At 35.9% G+C, this 25,420-nt stretch overlaps 1 protein-coding gene across 2 annotated transcripts in view; it reads right to left on the reverse strand.

Moving 5' to 3' along the window:
• The window catches only part of hyd (E3 ubiquitin-protein ligase hyd), a 191,947-nt gene that overhangs the window by 70,347 nt on the left and 96,180 nt on the right, over positions 1 to 25,420 (reverse strand). For both annotated transcript variants that reach the window (XM_083112520.1, XM_083112519.1), the window contains exons 17-24: positions 17,138 to 17,293; positions 16,271 to 16,400; positions 11,195 to 11,441; positions 10,090 to 10,328; positions 8,021 to 8,148; positions 4,035 to 4,139; positions 1,676 to 1,800; positions 579 to 745 (exon numbers count right to left, since the gene is read on the reverse strand). In XM_083112520.1, coding sequence (XP_082968646.1) covers positions 579 to 745; positions 1,676 to 1,800; positions 4,035 to 4,139; positions 8,021 to 8,148; positions 10,090 to 10,328; positions 11,195 to 11,441; positions 16,271 to 16,400; positions 17,138 to 17,293 — 1,297 coding nt within the window. The remainder of the gene's footprint in view (positions 1 to 578; positions 746 to 1,675; positions 1,801 to 4,034; positions 4,140 to 8,020; positions 8,149 to 10,089; positions 10,329 to 11,194; positions 11,442 to 16,270; positions 16,401 to 17,137; positions 17,294 to 25,420) is intronic.

The following is a 25,420-nucleotide window of genomic DNA, read 5'->3' on the forward strand; positions in this document are numbered from 1 at the left end:
GTATTTACAAAGAGTTGAATCAACATCACTTTGGACTGATACAGATACTTGAAAATTGTACCAATTTAATAATCTCTTAAAGGTCTGCATAACCACAGCTTGCAAATATTAAATAAAGCAAAAATCTCTATGTGTGGTTTGTAAGTCTTGTACTAATTCCAACATTTCCGATCCTTCCTCAGGGGTGTCCAAAAATCACATTAAGGAAAAAACAGAATAAAAAGTGGTCAAAAGAATAAAAGACTTGGAATCTTAAAACTACACCTGCATCCATGATGGATGCGGTAAACGTGGTTTAAAAAAAACACCTACATCATTATCAATAATGTAAAGCAGGGCCAGTGATGTGTACCTTGCCGTTCATGCAATACAGCTAAGAAAAAGATGTAGGTGCAGTTTTTCCTTTATGTGATTTCTGGGCACCTCTAAGAAAGGATTATAAATTTACTATTGTAAAGATACTTTATCAAAATAATACTTTCTAGTCTTGAAGGTCATGTGTTAAACTCATCATTCTCTTAGAACTGCTACAAAGAAACAGAAAAAAATATACCAACATAAAATAGGAAAAATAGTACCTCCTCCTTTTGTTAGTGTTTGGTGCCATGTCAACACTGAATATAACAAATATCCGGGCTACAGAACGTACAAATCTTCTTGCTACAACTTTGGCATCTTGCTGTCTTCCTGGAACACCATCATTTTGCAGTTCCCTAATCAGAGTATTCAAGAGTGTGTCCAACATCTGCAAAACAATCAGAACAATTGTAATGGGCAAACAGTAACAGTAAATTATTAAGAAGTTATGACAATTGTAGGCAACACAGTTAAAATAGATTAAAAGACTGTTTTCATTATTAACTTAACTATATCAACCTTCCACAACTCATTCTGTTCTCTCATCTCTGAGGAAAGATGGATTCATTGATTTGTTTTGCTATATATTACAGCAGAACGTCGTTTATCTGCACATCAATTATCCGCAACGTCAGTTATCTGCACACTCAAAAAAGCAAGATTTAGTATTGAACAAATTTAAGCAATTTCTTCGATTGCACATTGGATCTAGATGTGTTTTAGTTTATTTTTAAATGGACCGGCAACCCTGCAGAAGGAAAGTTGAGTAACGTAACGGACTCTGCAGCAATTAAGCTGAAGGAGTGGAAACACCTGCCAAGCAACTTTGAATTCGTCAACCTAGCATTGTTATCAGAAACTAGCAGTACAGTACAATACTATTTTTTTTAAGAGTGCTTCTTTATGTATGTACGTATAAATAAACCTGTGCTGTACATGCTCTTCTTTGTTAAATAAACACGTTTGATTATCTGCATAACCTTCGGTCCCAAAAAATGTGGATAAACGACGTTCTACTGTACTTTGCTTTTATGCCACTTTTAGCTTATGAGGATGAGTTATGATATGATACAATTGATGAATAGACACTCACAAAGAACATCAATGCTCAGACTGAGATTTGAACCCAGGACTCCTGGTGTTGTAGCATACTGTACTAACCACTCCACCATGGAGATCGGCTGAGGAAGAATAAAGGATCAATCCAAAAATTTGGAGCTCATTGCATATGCAATGCACACATTAACAGAACTGTGCTGTACCAGGGAAAAAAAGGTTCACAATAAGAAACTGCTTTGCAAGGAAAAGAACAACTCACCTCAGCACTACATTTAACAAGAAGGCAATGAGTGAATTTGTCAAGAAGAGTTGTACCGCTCTGACTCTGCAAGTAAGCCTGATCTTCATAAATGGGTTGGGCTGCTGACTGGCTTTGCTTAACACCTGAAAAACATACATTTGTTAATACAATTATACTTTATACTGTAAAATAAGACAAAAAAACACATGCCTGTCTGCTATGTTTCATCAAAATATATCAAAGTAGATGACTAATCCTGGAAATCAATTTCTTAAACTTCAGTTATGAAGGACTTGCTGTTTAATCTTGTCAGATTTAATACTGTTAAGAACAATAACAAAAGTTCATAAAAAGAAAATTACCCCCAATTTACAGTGAAACCTCAATTTAATGTTTTTTGGGGCCATAGATGAACACATAAAATGAAGGAAAGTATAAGGAAGGGGCAAAAATCAAATGCAGATAGTAGAGATGTGACGAAGCTGAAAATTTACCGATGCCGATGTACTCACCGATAATTTTTTGAACCGATACCGATGCCGATATTTAACCAATTCCGATATTATTCAACAGAAATGGGATGTTATTTTCAGCATGACAAAAATAAGTTTGCTATACACATTTCTATTGCATTTCATATGTATATACATATATATGAATATTTGCATCTAAAAAAAGTGGTTGTGTGAACATTTAAGCACAACATAGGTTCTCAAGAGATTTAACACAAGCAGTTCTTTGAAATGCAAAATAAATTCCTGTTCTTAATGTTGTAAAGTTAATGCTGGCAGATTCAATTTCAGAAACAAAAGTTTTTGAAGCACTTTTGGAAGTAACCTACTTCTTCCTTTATTGCAAATCTGTCCAGCAACACTGAATACTGATGCAGCAGGTACCCCAAGTATTTTCTCACCTATTGCTTCAGGTTTGGATACTCACTTATAAACTTCCAATACAACAGCGGATAATGGTCATGTTCAGCAATGTACTGTTTTATTTCTGATTTTGAGAATGAGAGTTTGCAATAATTTTATTACAAAAACTCTACAAATGATGAAGAATCATAACCTAATTTTCAATAAACCTTACAAAATTAAAATATAAAACATATTAGAAGGTAAACTCTAGTATTATCTGTACCAGTTTAAATATCGGATTTTTGTCGATTCCGATCTGTCAATTTCTGCCGATTTTCATCCATCTGTAATCAGCTTCGGCACATCCCTAGCAGATAGGAAAAGGTTGCACAATTTCTCCTTTGTACGTATTGTATTTTAACAAGAGAAAAGAAGTAATATTATGGACTCCTACAGGCAAAACATGCAGTGAAAATCAGTGACAGATTAACAACCCTCGCTCACTGTCTGAGCCGATACTACTTTGAACCAATACAGATACTTGAAAATTGTAATAACTAAAAGTTGTTCAAATTTTGATTAATTAATTTTAATTTAATTAATTAATTAATTTTGATTAATATCATGTGTAATTATTCCCCTCCAATTGTATGCATACAGTTATACTTTCAAATATTCAGGAATTCTATCAGAATATTAAAATACACTTTATGTAATCTCACAATCCAGTTTTTCACACTAAACGAGGAAACTTAGAATTTTGTACAATTTTCAAGATAATTACACTCTGCGACTCCATGAAAAACCAAAATGCCAGAAAATATTGACCAGTATCGGTAAATTCCAACCTATAATTTCCGATCGAATGAACCAAGATAAAAATTGAATATTTAATTCTATTTTCTGTGCATATAATTTTACATGGGTGAAATTATTTACATAAATGTCAAGTTTTTCACAATATAAGAATATCTCAAGAGACACTAGAACTATTACTGTGAAAAACTTACAACAATACTTCATCATCAATGGAAATGCAAATCAGTAATTGTGAAAATGATGAAAGAAAATTAATATTACAAGTTTATGTTTACTGCCTATTTTAAATCCTCTTTCATTTTATAGTTTCGATCCCCGGCCGGTTCAAATCCGGGAACTTTTCTAACGATGGAAGCGGCCCCAGCGCCCACCCAACATCGAATAACATGGGTACCTGGGGGAAACCCTGGGGGGTAAAGGTGGTCAGGGGCGAGATGCTGATCACATCACCCCCACTTACGACCGGATCAAGGAAGTGTGGGGCGTTACCCCCACACCCCCTATACGCCTTCATGGCATGGTGCTATGCACAGGGGAGCACTTTTTTTCATTTTATAGTGCTTATTTTCATAATTTTTGGTGACTATTTTAAAAGTTTCTTTGTGCCTGTCATAATAACTTTCATTTGCCTTTTGAAAAATAGTTATGTATTCTACAACAATAGTTACATTAAATCTAGAATAATAAACACTGTTTCTAACCTGACATTATCATCCCTCGTACAGCAGACCAATCGTTGAGTAAACGCTCCAATGCCCTTCTGCTAAATCTTGGTGGCTCTAGATCATGATCTGGCATATCAGATTCTGAAAGAAAATAAAACAGTTTTACAGTACAATTTTGAGAACACGAAGTGAAAATAAAAATAGTTGAAACAAAAATATAACAGTTCTATACACTAAACACTTACACATATTCTAGAAGCAGAAAATATCATGAAACACTAAAGGTTTAAGTTCACTTTATGCACACAAGAACTGCATCTACAGTTTATACGAGAGGTGCGAAACCACTAATGTAAGTGCTGACACTGTAATTCGAACATGAGACATCTTGACCACCACACCATCAAACTTTAAAAAATCACTTGCTACCTGGGAAAAGATCATTAGTTGCTCTTTCAATTGCCATGCAGCCATCACATATATCCTTCAAGAACCTATAACCTGTTTGCTTTACATGAAGGAATATGAGCACCACAAAATATGATGCAATAAAATGCAAAGGTAATAATTTTTCATTGCATTATATTATGTCAAAATTACAGATTTCTGAGTATATAATTTATGCATTTGAACGTAACACCAACTTGGTATTATTTCAGATTATCATTTAAATATTACATAAACATTGGATTTATAAATGTTACAGTACGACAATGACCAACAGCAATATGTCAACTAGTGCTACAGGAAAGGATGTACATGTACAACTGTAATTTGCCTGTTGAAGTGGGCACTCAAATATGGATTGTGAAGTGAAAGATGCAGTGAAATTGAAACTAAAGTGAACAAAATCATCAACACCATGTTAAAATGTGGTTTGGTCTACCTTACCAACACAGTGATATATGAAAATGAAATAGAGGACTGTGGGATGAAACTGCCTAGGTGGGCATTTTATATATGATTATTGTCACATTAAGATGATTCGAAGGTATGTTATTACCGATTCTCAGGGAGACAAATTTATGGTAAATAAAAACTGAGGAGAGCGGTAAATAAAATGTTAGATCAGCGGTATATACCAGCGGTGGAAAAAAAAAAAATTGGCACACACTTTTTCATTATGAGAGAAAACAACATACAAAAGAGCTATAAATTGATAAACTACTTCATTTTTATATACTGTACACATACACAAGTACTTAGCTGTCCAACCAAAAAGAAAACATCAACACAAAATCACTTCATTTCTAAATTGCATATTCGGGGGAAGAAAGGAATACAGCTTGACAGGGAGCGAAGTTTTCGAAATGAGATTATGTGCATGGGAAATCCCAATTTTCAGCATCTTCCTGATGTGATCGAAGATAAAATGGTCTTCAGCTGCAAGTGGTAGGAAACTTGAGGCAAACGTTTCGTTACAAATCGGCAGTTTGCGCGCACAACCTAGATTGCTGGTTTTTGCATGTTTTCTACTTATATTGGTGATATTTCACGGTTATTTCGCGAAAAAGCGTTCATTTCGTGGAAAAGCACACATTTCGCATTACTTTGCGAATAAAACTCATGCATATTTCATCATTGGGGGTGTAGTTACGTGCAGAATGTTCAAAATTGCATCTTTTTTTCACAATTCGCGATTTCGCGCATCGCGAAAATTCGATGTCCCTACTGATTCTTATTACTTCACAGAATATGATTATCTTTTTCCGTATTGAACCATGATGTACAAGTATTTGTTGCACTGTGATTAGATATTGCTAAAGTTCAAATCACAAACCCTGAGACCTTCTGTAAACAAAACCACGTGCGTGCAGCAAGCATTGCAAACTCATAGAAGTAAAATAAACCACACGAAAATCCAGCGTTGTTACAGGATTCATTACGTAAGGTAAAACAATGGCCAATTTGTAGTATGGGAAGGGGGCAAACGGCTGCCGCAAATGACGTCTCACTTTTAAACCCAATGCTCTTTCTTTTTTTACTTATTGCTTCACCTTTATGGTTAACTCTTTGCACCAGTAATCATTTCCCATAAATTTGACTTCTTTCTCGCATGTGAATTGAGTATATTTTACTTGAATTTTTTAGACAAAATTATATAACATGATAATGTATATTTCTAAGGATGATATAGACAGGAGTGTATTTGAAATTTGTTTGTAGATTTTATGTAAATTGTATCTTATGTAAATAAAATATATAATGGGCATAAACAGCTATATTCAATGCTGTAAGTCCAATAAATATATTGATGATGTCCAATAAATATATTGATGATGATGATGAAAACAAGACAACGAAAGTTCGTAAATTTATTGCGGTTGGAAACTTTGACAAGCATCCTAATAACAATTTTTGTTCCGCCAAATATAGTGCACTTCGTAAAATAACTTGGTGACATGGCGAGGTAAGGTAAGTGTGAACATTTTGTAGTAATATGCATTGTAACTTTCAATGAGCTTAGAGATTTGTGTACATAATGATATTTTATTTTATTTTCTAAAAATTTTATTTTCTAAAAATAATCATGTGAACAGCAAGGAAGTAGTGCAACTTAGTAATATTGCCTGACTTATCCTTAGAAAAATAACATGCCGAGTTCTATGCGTGCGGGAAGGTCTCAGTGTTCTCCGAGCTTGTTTTCAAAACACCAGCAAGGACAGCCTTTGAAAAGGGGTGAGAAACAGATTCTACTCAATATTTATGTAACGTTCTGTCAGTGGTATCCTGAGAAAACAGTAAATGAAGTGGTTAAGTTGGTATCCCAGTGCAGTGGTGTGTCAGTGTCTACAGTTTTAAGGGTTATGAAAAAGAGAGAGTGACCGGGAGAGTAACAATGTGTGCGGCTGCATATTCGTCTGATGTTTTGAGAGCGGGTTCTCACATTCAGAGGCTCTTACATAAAACAAATAGGTGCGGCGAACTATGACTGTAACAGCAGATGATTGCGGTCATGAATCAGCTGAAGCGGTGTGATACATCGGTGAGACCGTTTGTTTACAGAAGGTCTCAGGGTTGGTGATTTACACTTTAGAGACATGCATATTTCGTTGACGAAAACACGAAATGTGAAATAGCAGATTGTAATGTTAATTTTTCATGTTTCTGAAAGGTGTGAGGTGCATTTTCCCACCCTGTTTTGTCACAAAATAATGCGAAATGAACTGCAAAATGCGAAATAGACCCTTAAACACGAAATTTAGAGTTTATTTACCGACGTGACACTTTCTGGTCAGAATTATCCTGAGTTATGCAATTCACGGAAAATTGATTAATACTGCTGTAAATATTTGAGAAGCAAAAATTGACCCCTTTATACAGGAATAAAATTAATATTCTGGTAACAACGTAAATGTGCTATTAGAAGGGATATGTTTATTTTGTGTCATAAGTGCGGTTTTTAAATCAAATGTGGGATTATAGTCACATTATTAAAACCAAAATGTAATTTTATATACAGTTTTTTCACCGCTATAACAGTGAAATTTTATTCTCTTTACCACTTTTGAACCTGAAATGGATTTTTTTTTGTACCAAAATGTTGCTTTCTTATTTACCAAAAATGTGTGCCTCTATATATTGCATACTTTCATATATATATTGTATTTGGGTGTTGCATAGTAACATAACATACATGTTTGCATAGCAAACATCAGGATAAAAGTACCAATAATAATAATGTTGTTATAATAATATTTTTGTTATTATTTTTATTGATTTGCTTTATTTTACTTTGCCTTTTGTGTCACTTTCGGCTAATTTGCATAACTTATTAATTAGGACTGCAATTGTTTGGAGTACTTTCTTTCCATGTTGACAGTACTGCTTATTAGGCTCTGTAATACAGGTTGAGGGCATCTGCCAATAGTTTCACTATACATGCCAGGCATAGCAGGCTTGAGGGTGAGAGACTTGGACAAGTATGAGCGAATCAAAGTGCTCCTATGCAGAACTCTAAATGTCAAAACTCATCCTACGCTGCATTTTATTGAAAAGTAAAAGTACCAGCATGAACATACCTAAATCTGAAGAAGGTGTCTTCCTTGAACTTGCGGATGCACTACGAGGACGAGCTGCCCTATACTGTCTCTGCTCCACAAGCTGTCGGCCAACAGTCTGCACCAAGAACAGGAGAATGTTCTCCCCTCTGGAATGAAAATGTTTTTGTAATATGCAAGGAAGGGAAATATCCACAATCATGCTGCTACATTCAAATTTTTAAGTATAGGGTAGATAGCATCAGCTCTACTGGGCAGAACCTGCCATTTCCAGCTGCAAAACCTCATATCCCAAACAATTTAGTCACAACATATGTTTATTTCAATTAATTCCCTTATTAGTTTCATAAATCCATCTTTCGCCATCATTCACTGTGATTAACTGGTGAAGTAGAAAACCTTATGATTTAATTCTATCAGATTGTTGCTATAAAATATTTTTAGATTTGCTCTTTCAACCCTTGGAGGGCTACATGGGGTGCAGGCATAGAGCAAAAATTAACTTGGGGATGATGATGTACCCCACTTGGCATGTAGAGGGTGCTAAACAGTTATGCCCTCCACAAATCCACATTTCCTCTACAACTGTAACAATTAGTTAATATTCATGCCTCTTGCAAACCTCAGATACAGTATTACAAAACAAACAATTTACAGTGAAACATGCCCTTTGATGATACATTTTAGTAGGAACTAACATTGTGCAACACAAATTGAGCAACAAATAAGAATTATATGAAGCCATGTGCAGAGTAAAATGCTTAGGAAAAGTAGTATAAAATTAATTTTATAGGAAACTGAAGCAAAGTATAAAATTACATTTTTTTATCTCAAGTTTTCTATCAGTGTTATAATATAACTTACATTACATTATTCACTACTTTCACTATACAATAAAGAAACAATTCTATTTTAAGTAGATAATTCTTTTCTCGTGAACATTTTATTGTATTTCACCAATAAAAAAAATTACGTATTTAGGTTATTTTATTGTTTAAATATTTTGCATTCCCATCCACAAATTTCCTTTACTCTTGTCCAAGTATTAAACCTAGCATGATTATAATGAGATCTATGATGGAATTTTCAAAATAAAGATAATGAGTACTAGAATCTGTTAATATCAGCAAACAAAATGAAGTGCTCGGAAAGTGGCTATAACTCTATTCTACCTTGGGTGGTTCAGATGGGCGGTTGTCAGGTGAGAACTTTTCCAATGTGCAACGGGCAAAAATAAATTGTATCAGGGAACATACCTATCAGAGAGAGTTGAAATTGGGTTTTGATTTTTCAGGGAAGACTTTACTCTTGTGGGTAGTGAAATATTTTCATTCTCCCTCCCAAAAAACATAGTTAGAAGATGAGAAAGAAAACGGACAATGTACTTGAGAATATTCCGTTGGTGAGTCAATATGGTCCAGCCAAATATAATTGTGTGAAAGTGGGACTTCAACATTTTACTTCATGTGAAAGTCCTTGACATTCCTTCCAGAATAAGTCAAACATCAACCCTCTATGACAAATACTTCTCATTTGGTGATGTTCTTTGTATGTATCATCATAGTTGAAAAGCCCATACTTTTAAATTCAAACAGATTTCTTTTTAAAAAAATTTAAAACCAGCTCTTGACAAACCTACAGCACTACATAGAAATATTCAGAGAAAAATGCAGGCTTGACCAGGACTCAAAACCGGGTCTCTGGCATATCGTGCCGTTGCTCTAACCACTGAGCTACCGAGCAGGCCTGGTCTCGCTTGATTTTTCGCTCTCGCTGTTTTACCTGCGTGGTAACTGTGAGACCATGCAGGCTCGGTAGCTCAGTGGTTAGAGCAACGGCACGGTATGCCAAAGATCCAGGTTTGAGTCCTGGTCGAGCCTGCATTTTTCGCTGAAAATTTCTACGTAGTACATCTCTTGTGTGTGCTAATCATCAATAAACCTACAGTACTCATATAACATTGAAATTCAAGAATACCGTACCTTCATATTATATATATAATTAAAAAAAAAAAAGACAGAAATTAAATATCAAGAGTTGTTTTGGAGAAATTACAAGACATGTACTACTGGTTGTAAACCTGTACTTACCTTCCATTTGGCAATGAGACAAGATCAGTTTCTATAATCAACCGACAGAGAAGATCAAAGCGAGCAGTCTGCTGACCCATGATGAGAGCTTTGCATTTGCATTTTTCCCAGCAGTCACAATATGCTGTTGGCGATGTGCGCTTCAGTTTGCAATCGTGCCCTTTGTGACACACACGAGCACACTCAGTACAGCAGCAGAGAGAGCCTGTAAGTCCACATGTTCTGCATTCAAAAATATCCTGAAAGAAATAAACCACCAGATAATTACGCAGCGCAAGGCAGGGGCAGAGATCAAAATAAAGTTTTCCAATTTGCTAGTTTGAAATTTTAGCTGCCAATTTCAAATATTCCAATTTTTGTTGCACTTTCCTAGTGCATACCACGTGCAATCCAAAATTTTCTGTAGAAATACTTTTAAACTAAAAAAAAAACTCAGCATGGAAGTTAGTCACCTTCTACACATAAATACCAGTCACTGCAGTTGTGTCAATTACTACATTTCTCTGCTTTGAGTGAAAGGTGCATGATGCAGCTTTAACGCTGTTTATAGAAGTACCAAGTGACAAGAATCCTATTTGCTATCATCCTCCAACAATAGTTTTCTAATTTAAAAATCAACAACATGTGAACAGGTGTTTGAGTTATCAGTCAGGTTAAGTCAAGTTAGCGTACGTTTCAACCACATACATTGCTATCATCACCAAGCTATGTTGAATTGGAGACCGGTGAAAAGTTATATATGCGTGTGTGGAGGGGGTGGAGCTTAGGTTCTGTCCTGTGATTGGCTCGTTCTGGATCCTAGTGTTTTATTAGCGGATGTCGTGCTTTTGCGGAGAAGTGAGTTCCATGCATGACCAAGCTGGAGTCTGTTGAGAGTCACTGTCCCCTCCACACTCACATATATAACTTTGAACTGGTCTCCAATTCAACAAACCTTGATGAGAACAACGTATGCACTCAAAACGTTGGACGCTAACATCAACTTAACCTGGCTGATAACCCGAGAACACCTTTCGAACCACGTCGCCAGGAAAGCTAAAATTCCCATCAACAACAAGGTTTATTAGTTCCTAAAAGTACTATTCACTAATGGCTGCATAATTACCTGATTAATATGTTCCGCTCCAGTCCATGTAAAACTGCATGTGTCATTACAACAAATAACATGCAAAGGAGAATCATCAGGATTAGAGCCTGATGGATATATCATCATCATCAACAGCTTCCTTTGGGCCTCTTGGTCTCCACAAGCTTCCTTCACAACCTGCTGAATCGTGTCCAATAAACTAAAAGCAGCAGTGTACGCACGAGTTGATACGGCCAACATGAATGGTGTCTGTCCTTGGGCATCCCTAGAACAAATGAGGAAAATGTTTAATTCTCTTTACTTCAGTAGCAAATTGCATTTTGTTATTTATTGAAATGGAACACTAATCTGCACTCTGTCTGGTATTGGCCGATAAAAGCATACTGGTGTATAGTACAATTTTTCTTTGTACTTTTTAATTAAACACGTTTCGGGAAGAAAAGATGTGGTAGTGTAACAAATACACATAAGCAAATTGCTCACTCTATCCACATGACTGAAGTAGCAAGTTCCTATATGGATGGTCACAGGGGCCACAAAAATTAATATAACCATTAAAGGAAGTCTCACTGATAGAGTTAGTACAGTGGAACTCTAATTTTACATTAATCGATTTTGCATTTTCCCACATTATACATTCAATGGTCTCCACATAGCAAAATGTTATATAAAATTTTACTCCATTTTAAGTTTTTTCATCTTGGTCCCCTGAAAAATGTAAACTCAAGGTTCTACTGTAATTCATATATATGTGTATTTATAAATATATAATTCATGAACTTGGTGCATGTCAACATATGTACTTTATTTCTAAACCAAAAGGATTAATGAGTTTCACAACATGAGTACAGTGAAACCTTGATAACTCGAACTTCAACATCTAGAATTCCTTGATAAATCGAATTGTCCATAACACTCAATACTAATTTTACCTGAACAGACAAAAACCTGAAATTAAATTCTAATCACCACTATAACTCGAAGTTTTAGTCGCACGGACCTCAATAAGTCGAAGTGTAGGGAGCGTACATACAATGTCACGTGATCAACAATCGTGTCGGGACTTGAACTCCCCCCCCCCTGCCATGCCGTGTAGTACGTTAAAGGGATACGTAGTGCTGACGTTCAGAAGGATCAGTAAACTTTAGACCTCTATAACTCGTAAGTCGCCGATTCTGGCCCTCAATAACTCGAACCTCAATTTTTTTAATTTTTCCAATCAAGTTCGAATTATCAAGGTTCCACTGTATTTGAATTTTTAACTCTGTTCAGTGGTGTGGTAGATATGAACATATCCATTTGGTATGGAAGAGAGATAAGAAGAAAGCATACATGATGAACGAAGATAAATAAATCCATTTAATAACAATATAATTGTGGATTCCTCAACCTAGCTCATCACATGTCTGTCAGATCTTATCTCATACTTCTCACGTGGCACTTGGTAATACCGTATTTACACAAGTATAACCTGTGCATGTGTGCATATAACGTGCACCCTGCTTATGAAAGTAAAAAATTACAAAAAATTATATCTTGTATTTCACTGAGCAGTGAGAAGCATGTGAAAAACGTACAGGCTTTGACTTTGTGAAGACAGTAATAACTGTGATTTGAAAATAGAGATGTGAGGTAGATGGATTTATCAATGATAGACTTGCTACTCCTTTGTGAAAGTCATTGTATACATGTGGAAGACACACTGTTCACCAAAAGTTAAAGGTTACTTCATATTATTCAATATCATATCAACAAGGTTTTCCTGTATTTGCTGTTTTTAGCTTGTATTGTCAACCTAACAGAAAAACCACTATGATCAACATGTACAAAAAATTGTTGCAGTTCAACAGTTAATGAAAATTTTTGGTACTGGCAACACTGATGAAGCTGCACGTGCACGGAAGCATGCTTTAGTATTCTGTGCCTGCAACAGAGGTATATTTCTCAGTGTGGAGGTGCGTACTTGCGAGTAGCAGGAAGTTGAAATAGAAAATCCCGCCCAATGCGAGGGGAGGTCAGTGATTAGATTTCTCAATGCAAAAGGACTGAGTACAGCTGACAATCATAGGGAATTGTGTGCCATTTACGGACCAACAGTAATGAGTGAAGGAAAGGTAAGACAATGGTGCTGCTTTTGGGAAGAACATTCAAATGTTCATGACGACGAGCAGAGCGGCAGGTCTAGTGTTCAGACAGACGACCTTGTGCAACGTGTTGATGAGAAAGTGCGATCCAATCACCATTTCACCATTACTGATCTAGGCAAGGATTTTCCTTAAGTGTCTGATAAAACATTGCACCAAATTGTAACAGACAATCTGGGTTATCACAAACTGTGTGCGAGGTGGATGCTAAAAATATTGACAAACGCTCACAAAGATGAAAGAATGAAATCAGCACATGATATTTTGGTCCGCTGGGAGAAGGATGGGGATGACTTGTTTTCTCACATAGTGACTGAAGACGAAACCTCGATATCGTACGTCACTGGTGAATCGAAGCAGCAATCCATGCAATGGTGTCACTCCCGTTCACTGAAACCGAAGCAACACCATCGCATCGCAAAATCATGGCAACTGTGTTTTGGGACCAAAAAGGTGTAATCCTCGTGGAATTCCTGGAACCGGGACGAACCATCACAGCAGTTGTGTATTGCCAAACACTGTCTAATCTGTGACGTGCCATCCAAAACCGGCAAAGAGGAATGTTACAGTCTGGAATTTTGCTCATTCATGACAACGCCCGTCCACATTCAGCTGACCGAACTGTTGCGACAATTCAAAAATTCCAATGGGAACATTTTAAGCACCCACCATACAGTCCCAATCTTGCCCAAGTGATTACTTTCTGATTCTTCACCTACAAAAGTGGCTTGCTTTGCAAAGTTTCGATGATAGTGAAGTTCTCAAGATATCATTTCTCGACTGGCTGAGCTCCCAGGCAGCAGATTTCTACTCAGAGGGCCTACGTAAACTTGTTCCACAGTACCAAAAATACTTGGAGCATCATGGTGACTATGTAGAAAAATAGCCAGGGTATGCACTTGTATAGCATCAAAATAAAAATGTCTTGCTTGATTTTATTCTCTGTAATAACCAATTGGCCCTTTTCTTACATGCCCCTTGTACACAGAGGACAGCTCTAAGGAGATTATTCAATTAGAAAACTTAATTTTCAAAACAGTAGAGAATAGAGATTATATGTTTATGGTAGAATATTGCACTACATTATAAGATATTTATAGATACACGAGGTTGGTAAAATTATCAGTAATTTTAGCCATAAACCGATACATAGAGGCATGCATATTTCGTTTTTGACGAAAACACGAAATGTGAAATAACACTGTAATGTATTTTCATGTTTCTAAAATGTGCGAGGTGCATTTTCCAACCCTGTTTTGTCACGAAATGATGCGATATAGACTCCTAAAACACGAAATTTGGAGTATATTTAACAATACAACACTTTCTGAAGTCAGAATTATCCTGTGAGTTATGCAATTCACGGAAAATTGATTAATTCTGATGAAAATATTTCAGAAGCAAAAATGAACCCATTTTTACAGGAATTAACCTCATATTCTGGTAACGACATAAATGTGCTATTAGAAGGGATATGTTTATTTTGTGTAGTAAGTGCAGTTTTTAAATCAAATTTGGTATTATATTCACATTTGTAAAACCAAAATGTAATTCTTTTTACACCACTACAACAGTGAAATTTCATTTTCCTTTTGAATCCAAAATTGACTGATTTTGTACAGAAATTTTGCTTTTTTATTTACAAAGAATATATGCCTCTACCAATACACTAATGTGCCTATATCAGCAGACACCTGTAGAGTAACGAAAAATGAGTTTAGTTCATAGCCTTCACTTTCGCAATCGTGTCAAAACAAACGTCATCGGAACCTCGACCATGTCTCCTTCACAGTCTCTCAACCAGCCCTGATGATAAATCTGAGATGGAGTCAAAAGGTTGGACAAAATTTAAAGGTGTCTTGTTTATGCATTTTACATTGTTTTTAACTAGATAAATCTTACTTTAAAAAAATATTAATAAATATGTTTCGACCCCCTTCTCTCTTCTACTTAAAGTTTCCATGAATCAAACCAATGTCTTCTTTTTATTTTTCTTAACAGCCAGTTCTATCTTTCTTTCCCCCCCCCTCTCCCTGTGCTTTGTGTAGTTGTATAAAGTAACATCTTCCTAGAGCACCTAAAACAAGTAATAATTCCATGAGAACCGAGAGAAAATTCTAGCTTCCCTCTGACACTAGACCATGTCGATCCCCCCCCCCCCCTCACACACCTCTTAATGTTGGTGAAGAAAACTAGACTCACTGGCACAGTGGTAGCATCGTGCCCTGTAATTAAAGGGTCCACATTGTGGTTTGGTTCTCACCTTAAACTGTAGCACCTAAAAAAAGTAATAATTCCATGAGAACCGAGAGAAAATTCTAGCTTCCCTCTGACACTAGACCATGTCAATCCCCCCCACACACACCTCTTAATGTTGGTGAAGAAAACTAGACTCACTGGCACAGTGGTAGCATTGTGCCCTGTAATTAAGGGGTCCACATTGTGGTTTGGTTCTCACCTTAAATTGTAGGCCCAGTCCCAATTAGCCTTATTGTGCATAAGTGGACTTAAAACACCAACTCAATCAATCACTCTTCTTGAATAAAACAAATTGTAAACTCTTTGGTCCTCTTGTCTGCAATTGCATACAAACTTATTTACCACATTCAGTAACAAATTGTACTGTTGTCTACCTGCGTTCCTTTCAAATGAGAGTCCACAATGACATTCCTTGAAATACCTGATACTTTACTCCACATAAGCACCAGATACAAGCAACAAAAAAGGTTCATTAACTCATCTGCATTTATTAAGACAGACAGTACAGAAAAGTTATAAAATGTATCTGGACAAATCATAAATCTTCATTTTTCAAGAAGCAGCATTATATTTTTAAATTACAGTTTACAATTGCATTATTTCTACTTCATATTTTTCGATTAACCAATTCAAGAATAAATGACACACAGAAATTGGTAAACATTCTCAAAAAATAAATCTGTGAACTTACTTGGAGCTAAGAAGATCCTTAAGGTGTGGAATAAGGTTTGAGCTTTCAGACAACAAGCGCAAGATCAGAAGAGCATTGTTCTTTCTTTCCACTGGATCTGCTATGTAGAAATTATTTCCACAGGTGGAAGCTAAAATGTTAAAGAAAATATTCATTAACATATCAGACAAACCTATATCTATATAAGAATACATTTTTTTTATTATAATGTGAATACTGACAAATGAATATTGTATATACTTGATAATTGTACATTTCCGTATGTATGAACATGCATATGAAGAATTCATTGTATGAGAACCAGATTAATGAAACTCCAAGAATGCAGGATTCAGTTTTGATTAAATGAACTCCTCACTATTTGCAGTCAGATCATACACAGTCTGGCAATTAAGTAATGAGACTGATTTTATATTGTGAAAAGGAAACAAAATAATTGAACATTGCCTGTTTATTACTCAAAGTACATCCCTCCTGCATCAATACAGCAATTGACACAATTGGCCAACGATCAGTACGATATCTGCAAGTCTTCATGTGGTATGACTTGAAGATTGGACGTCACAACCTGTTGGATGGTCCTGTGTTCTTCAAAAGTGTGAAATTTCATTTTATGTTTCTTTGTATAACAAGTACAGTTTCTTAATCAAATTTAGGATTATATTTACAATTTTAAAACCAAAATGTCATTTTATAGACAGCTTTTGATCCGATAACACTGAAATTTTATTTCATTTACCGCTTTTGAACCCAAAATTGACTGTTTTTGCACCAAAATTTTGCTTATTTATTAACCAAAAATATGTGCCTCTACTAAAACAACTGACTTCCTCAAAAACTTAATACACAGACAAATTCCCAACTTACTGCTTGTGGTGGCTTTGCTTGCTGCTAACCCCATTAGACTATCCTCGTCACCACTTGCTGGATCAAATGTTTCAGGTGGCCAGCTCAGCGTAGGGATTGGTTCCTCTGATATAGGTGGGCGCGAGGCTTCTGTGCTTAGGTCTCTCTCTAATCCAGCTGCAGGGACAAATCACAGAAAGCAGAATGAGTACAGATGACTTCCAATTATGGATCTTACTGCTACACGAGTCCAAACTTTTTACCTTTTTGACACTTATGAAATTTCACAAAATCGTGGATTCTGATATTCAAAACCACAAGCCACTGTGTAATTCAGTGTTCAAATTCAAGAACAACTCCCCCTCCCCCTGGATATTCTTCCCAACATGTACAGGGGTGCACATGTTTCTTCAGGGTGTCTAGAATTTCAAAAAAAAAAAAAAAAAAAAAAAAACAATTTCCCCAACTTTTCCAGTTTTTCCAGACCAAGAACAAAAATTTTTCAGACCAAATCATTAGGGCATTTCATGTATTTAAGCATGTGTGTAACAAACTCAATACACTTTAGCTAAACACCACACTTAGAATCCCATTTAATCAAGATTTAGAATATTCACTTCACATGTAAAGATAACAATGAGAATGAAAACTCAACAGAAATTGGCTGTTGGGTACGGGGAGGGAAGCAAGAATTGACTAATGATGGAACAATTACAGTGAAACCCCGATTTTACGTTTTTAAGGGAACCTGGCTGAAAAAACTTAAAATGCGGGAAAATGTAAAATAGAGGAAAATGTTATAACATTGCACTACTACAAAAATTTCGAATTTTCCATAAAAAAAAATTTCGCTGACATTTCCATGACTTTTTCATAAAAAAAGTATTTTCCCTGACTTTTCCAGGATATCCAGGTTTTCCATACTGCTAGATGCCCTGTACTACGTTGTTCATCGATTGTTGCAAACTATTAATATTTCAGTTCATAATTTGTCCGTTTGATGGCAGCACAAATGCTGTTTATTTGTTCTCTCTCTGCTTGTCCATGTGGCATGTGCACTGTGCACTTTCTCAATTGATACAATGACTAACAAACCTGCTGCAGGTTGCTCTGGCAGATACTCTCCCAGGATGATATTCATTGTTGTCTGGATGATATTGTGATAATTCTGGGACTGAAGATGAATAGGAGGTAGAAACTGATATCATTCACTGAATATTTAGTAAAATAGAGACATTGAACAGATTTCGAGAGTTGATGCTTGAAGAAAATCATTTTTGTAAAATATATTTCTATAAGTTATATTGTAATGTGCAGCAGTTTGTATTCACACAAAAAAATTAAGCTCCATACAGTACAAAGCAACAGAGTAATAAAGAGAACAAAGAAAATAAAAGATTTTTTGAACATTCTTGGGATGGTAACTCTGAACCTTGAAGAAAATTACATAGAGTTTTTGTATTTTAAACAGTAGTATTTTGTATTTGTACACACAGGTCATACTGTAGGTCTGTACATAGTAACAGAGTAATAAAGAGAATGAACAAAGAAAAACATTTCTTTAGATTTTTGAATATTTTTGTGACAGGGTTTGAGTTTAACTCCATTTTATGCACAGAAGGGCTAATCGGGAGTGGACCTACAGTTTAAAGTGGGATCCAAACCACTATGTGCTTCCCATGTAATTTTTGTGATGGCAACACTGACACTTAAAGAAAATTACACAGTTTTTGTAAGTAAAATTGTAAACTGTTATTTTGTATTTGTTCACAATATGTGAAGTTCGTAGAGCACATAGTAACAGAGTACAGTGGAGTCTCGTTTATCCGACCTTCACTTATCTGACATTCCGAATTATCAGACATACACCTGGGAAAAAAAAATATCAATCAGCAACAAGAACTGCAAGTTGCGAGCGTGAGCGTAGTTTATTTTTAGTTTCTCCCGACTCTACCCCGCGGCATGCCCGCCTACTCTATTTTTTATGTATTGTTGTAAAACACGATTACTGTATTAGTTTCGTAATGTGTAAAATTATAACATTAGTTCGACGTTTAATAGGCTTTTTCTTAACACCTCCCTATTATCCAACATTTTCGCTTATCTGACGTTCTGCCAGCCCCTTTATGTCGAATAAGCGAGACACTACTGTAATTAATTTTCGGAAAAGGGCCCAAAATGGTAGATTGGTTGTCATATTTCCAATTCTGTGCATGCGACCCAAAAAAGGATTAAACTTGTGTCCAAAAAAGATTTAAAACACTTTTTCTATTGTTAGGGTAAAAACTGGAATCGTCATTTAGACTCCAGAAAGTGAAAAAGAAGTTGCAAAAATGGCAACATTGTAGTTAGTTATCCACCACACAAGAAGTTGAGAATCCAGGCACTATCAGAAAGATCCTGCTGACAGTGTTTGGGGATCAGAAAGGTTTCATAATTCCTAACAACTACCTGTGAAAGGTAGTACATTTAAAGATGCCTATTATGTCAACTTACTCAATCACTACATGTAGGTGCAGTATGCTGTCCAAAGGTGAGAGACAGCTTCCAGATAATGACTGGTTGACACATCTCGCACTGTAACAAAAAGGCAAGCTGCCATGTCTGACAATGAAATACTGCCACCCAGTCCACAATTGCTTTTTGACATATGCATTCATAAATTCACATTAGAAAGTCATCGGTCACAACTCAAGTCAATACTACATCATCTGTGCTCATCACAAGTTGATGTAGTTTCAAATATTTAAAGTTACTGTAGTATATGTTTGTGAAAGAAAGGTGTCTGTTATGTGTTTAGCCATAACAATCATATTGCATAGCCAGCGTTACAACAATGTAACTTCGATTTGGCCTCTGAATGTTCAGTTTTAAATTAAAATAAAAGACATAATAAGTTATTTCAAATGTAATTTTGTGCAGAGAACATTTAAACAATGTTATATTGCTTGGCAATTATTCCAAGCACCTTGATGTTTGATTGTTGTCAAAATTTTTGCAATTGATAAATGAAAAGTAGAAAGGTTTGTTCAAAATACAGCTAGATTACTGTATGCAAGGATATGAGATGTAAAGTAAAAGTATGAAAAGAGTAATTCCATGTCAATTCAACACAGATATGTGATTTTCAACCTGACCATCTCAGATTTTCATGAAATTTGGGGAGTTGAAGGTATGCATGGGACTTAGTTACTACGAAAATTTTGAGTCGAGCCTTGTCTTCTAATTGTAAAATTATTCAAGGTCAAAGTTCGCAGAAATTGTCCTTTCTGAGCTCGTTGAGCTATACTAAATGTGCTGTAACTCTGCCTAGGAAGCTGAAATAAAGTTTACTGTGCAGGGAATTGAACAAGCTTTCCAATGATATACAACAAGCCTACCTTTGGTTAAAAAGAAAATTTTACACATGACCTTGAATATCTCAAAACATGTCATCGCCAAAATTTGAGAAAAAAATATATTTGGCACACCATGCTATACTCTAAAACACATGAAAAAATCAAACTGGGACTGCAATGGGATCAGAAGATACAAAATAATATGTGTAGCTATGTGACTGATAAAGACCTCATTACAATGTACTAGGGTGAGTCAAAGTCCCTTTACACCACCTATAAAATGCAGAAGAGTTATGCTGGGTAAAATTGGTCATTATAGAAACATGTTAAGCCCAGGGGGAACTATAGTTGCATGTGTCAAGCAGAGGCCAGCCATATTGTTGGCATCATAGTGAATTGAACTCAAAACATTTTCAAAGGAAAGGGGCCCACGGGCCTCTATAAATTTGTGCCACTGTACACAGTCGCCATAAATTGCATAACAAAATTTTTGTATGTAGCTAAGGTGCGGTAAAATTTATTGAATTCAACTGGAGCACCATAAGTACAATGAAGTTTACAAGTGGGTTGATATAGATACTTTGGAAAAACCTTCGCCACTGCATTTCTCGTGAAATTCTAGCCTGATTTGATATATCACATCAGCCCCTTTCCATGGAAAATGTTTGGAGTTGAATTCACTATGGTGCTAACAATATGGCGGACCTCTGCTTGACACACACAACTATGGTTCCCCCTGGGGCTGACATGTTTCTATAATGACCAAATGTACCCAGCATAACTCCCTTACATTTTATAGTAGCTGTACATGGACTTTTGACTCACCCTAATACATTCTAATGAGGCCTTTATCAGTCACATAGCTACACACATTATTTTGTATCTTCTGATCACATTGCTGCCACAGTCTGATTTTTTAATATGTTTTAGAGTATAGCATGGTGTGCCAAATATATTTTTCTTTCACGAATTTTGGCGATGACGTGTTTTGATATTCAAGGTCAAGGTCATGTGACAAAATTTTCTTTTTAGTCAAAGGTACACTTGTAAGCTTGTTCAATTCCCCTGCACAGTAAACTCTATTTCAGCTTCCTAGGCCAAATAGGAGCGGAGTTACAGCACATTTAGTATAGCTAAAAGAGCTCAGTAAGGACAATTTCTGCAAACTTTGACCTTGAATAACTTTACAATTACAACACAAACGAGACTCAACATTTTCATAGTTACTAAGTTCCATGCATACTTTCAACTCCCCAAAATTCATGAAAATCTGAGATGGTCAGGTTGGGAGCTGTGTTGATTTCATATGGAATGACTCAAAAGGAAGTTTCATTGGAATCAAATCTACGACATTCCACACTGTGGGCAGCAGCCACACTTGAAGGTGGTTGTGTTATCACTCTTTTATACATGCAAGGTTCCAAATTGAGACTTATGTCACTGATATTCTCTTTTATACTGGAAGTAGGTTTGAGATATTCATGTCGTTAACAGCATTTCGAATGCTGAATCAAACAATATAGGTTCAATTTAATACTATTGAGTTTAAGCTCGTAATGCTTCCTTCTTAGTTTATCTGCACATTTCCAGATTAGAAAGAAAAAAGATGGAAACAGTTTACGGCACTCACTGCTAAGCTCAACCAATAAGTTAAAAGCATCTGGACCGATCCTCCACCTTTACTCTTCAGCTAGTGATATTTCAAAGTAGAAGATTTTGATATGTGATTAATAAAATATAACATTTTCAGCATGCCAGAAATAAAGGTGCAATAAAAAAATCTGCTCACAGAAGCTTTTTTTTATGCAAGAGTTGAACCTACATCAAACAAGCAAGTTCTTTCAATTTAATGTTTCAGAGAAGAGAATAAAGTAAATGTAAAATTAGAGCCTTACAGTAAAACAAGAACTTCAAAACTACATGCACAGTTCGACAATTTGAAATCGAGACTGATTTTTTTGCTCAGTAGGTGGCACCACTGTGCAAGCGTTCTGTGGTGGAAACAAGTAACAGGTATCTCACAAACAATCGACGCAGAACTTAAGCGACATTGCCACTTGTGGCATTCTTGAATGTGGGCACGTGTCGTGAAATGATTTCAACATGGAACAAAGAGCAAACATCAAGTTTTGTGCGTTCTTGGGTAAAAATGCTGCGGAAAGGTTTCACATGTTGTAGCAAGTCTATAGGGACAATTGTTTATCATGTAAGCGTGTATTTGAATGTCTCAGGCGTTTCAGTGAAGGACGGGAGCCAATTGAACACGACGAGCATCCAGGTGTAGCAGGGACGGTGAGAACACCAAAATTGGTTGAGAAAGTGAGGACAATCATTACTGAAGACTGAATTTTCAGACAGAGTGTTACTGCTGGATTTTATCTTGAGGTACAGAAACGTTTGATGCAAGGAATAATACGTGTGAGAGCCACATATCGGGATGATGGCAGCTGGTGTCTGCTTCATGACAGTGCCCCAAGTCACAAGACTGTGATTGCGAAGAACTTTTTGGCCCTAAATCAACTCTGTGTGTTGTCACACCATACCTACTCACCGGATCTGGTTCCGTGTGATTATTTCCTAAACCAAAATCTGCACTGAAAGATTTCTACTTTTATGATGTACCAACAATCAAGAAGGCTACGACATGGATTTTAAACAATTTGATTTGTTGTTTTAAGTCCACTTTATGCACAGTAAGGCTAATCGGGACTGGACCTACAGTTTAAAGTGGGATCCGAACCACTATGTGCCTCCACCAGGAATCGAACCCAGGACCCCTTGATTACAAAGCGACGACTCTACCACTGCGATGGATTTTAAACAGCATTACACAAAACAAATTTCAGCAATCCATCCATGCACTGGTAGGCATTGTGCTATGATGTGCGGATGCATGAGGGTCCTACTTTGAATGATCCCTGGTAAGTGACTTTCTATGAAGAACTTGTTATTTTTTACAGCACCAGTCTCGATTTCAAATTGCCGCACTATGTATGTTGGCTTTTCCTTAAAGGAGAACAGCACAAAAGTCTGATCTATAAAACAGGCCAAAATTATAACAATATGTCCTCTAAAATAAAACTTTTGAAATTATGAAACTGAGTACAAGAATCGATTTAATTTAGGGCTAAGGCGGTATCAATACTGACATATCAGAAGCGTCCAATATCAGTGCATTGGCATTGTAAAGTACTGATTGTAATTTATTTGGCAATACATTCCCAAGTCTGCAAAACTTTTGTGGAGCTTAAATATCTTGAAAATTATGTACTTATTTTTAAAGCAAAACTCGCGTAATTTCTTGGTATCATTCCATCACTGGCATATTTATATTTATAAATAGTCTGCACTACTTTGAATTGTTACAATTTTCAAGTATCAGTTCTGTATCAGTGAAAATCTGTTAAGAGTTTTGGCACTGGTATTGATATTGGTTCAAAGTGGTATCGGCTCAGCCCTAGTTCAATTATCAGATCGTTACAATTATTATACAGATCCAATCATTATTCATTATTTTGAAATTGCCTTCTTCACATCCCAACAAAGCAACTAACTACACACTAATAATGTGCAATGCTGAACAAAGATGGCAGCAGTAAATGGTTGGAATAGAATGATCCAGCATCATCATTGGTATAGTATGAATCACAAATTTCTCAGTGCCAATGAATGAATTTCACTGGCTGCCTTAGCTGAGACCATGGATGGAAGTGTGCATGCGCTAACTGGACGTGTTCATTGGCAAAATAGGGGTGACGGGACTTTGGTCAGGAAGCAGCAGAAGCAGTGAAAATCGTCTGCCGTGGAAACAACAATGAAGTTTGAAGCGTAGTAACATCGCTGCCAGAATACGTAGAGATGTTTACGAATTATGTAAAGGTGCAGAAAATAATAGCCATCCATATACTATATAAGCAAACAGATCATATCAGGAAGGTCTTCATCACGTCACATTAGTAGATAACCTATTTGTAAACCAGTAACTCTATTTTGGATCATTCGATTAAATTGCTCTCCTTAGTGAATATTATAATTAGCACAAATGTACACAGCAGTAATCAGGATAGTATTCAATAATAATAGTATTATAAATATAATAAAGAAAATGTAGTAACTGAATGGCTTGTGACATTGTGTATTATATTGAGGGTGTTTTGTAGATTGTGCAACAGAGACCAAAACATCACAGTCTTTTCTTTGTTCTACTTCGAAATGATTAGTTACAAATTGTAAGATCAATCACAAACACAACACAACAAGCAGTAATAAACACAAGTGAACTCATACAAGCAAAATGCCACAGGGTGGTTTAATGAGTGTTCTACTTGCTTCCCCTCTCACGCTTGGAATCATACTTTCCAGCTAGTTTAATTTCCCTTAGCGGACTGTATACAAGTTTATATTGTAGGAATGGGCTAATATGAAATTTTGGCCAGTACCGATAAAGTACTGGTATAAAATTTACAGATACCGGTAACTGAAATTTTACCAATCTGATATAAAATTCTAAATGGTCAAGACCTGAGTGGTTCACTGACATCCTTAATAAATGTGTATTTTGGTGCAAAAGAGGTTGCATAGTAGACATTTACTTTTTAAAAAAGTAGGGCATGGAGATAATCTTGCACTGAACTATAAGATATTTATAGATATATCAGATCGGTAAAATAATTGGCAACTTTACCGATAGAGTACTGATTAATCTGTCCCATGTCTATTATATTGTATTTAATACAACTCTCATTGTATACACATTATAAATTAGGTTTATTTCCTCACATATACATTTAATTTAGTTTGGTTAAATCTGCAAATCATACATCCACTGCACTGATATGTGATTAATGTAAACACGATGCCAATTATCAGTAGTTGAACATTTCTAGCTCATGTGTCATGATATAGGAAGAAAATTATGTTCAACTTAAAGCAAATAATACTTCTCACTCTCTTCTTCTCTGTTCCG

Source organism: Lepisma saccharinum, chromosome 26 (genome assembly GCF_977018435.1).
Source record: "Lepisma saccharinum chromosome 26, izLepSacc3.1, whole genome shotgun sequence".
NCBI lineage: Eukaryota > Metazoa > Arthropoda > Insecta > Zygentoma > Lepismatidae > Lepisma > Lepisma saccharinum.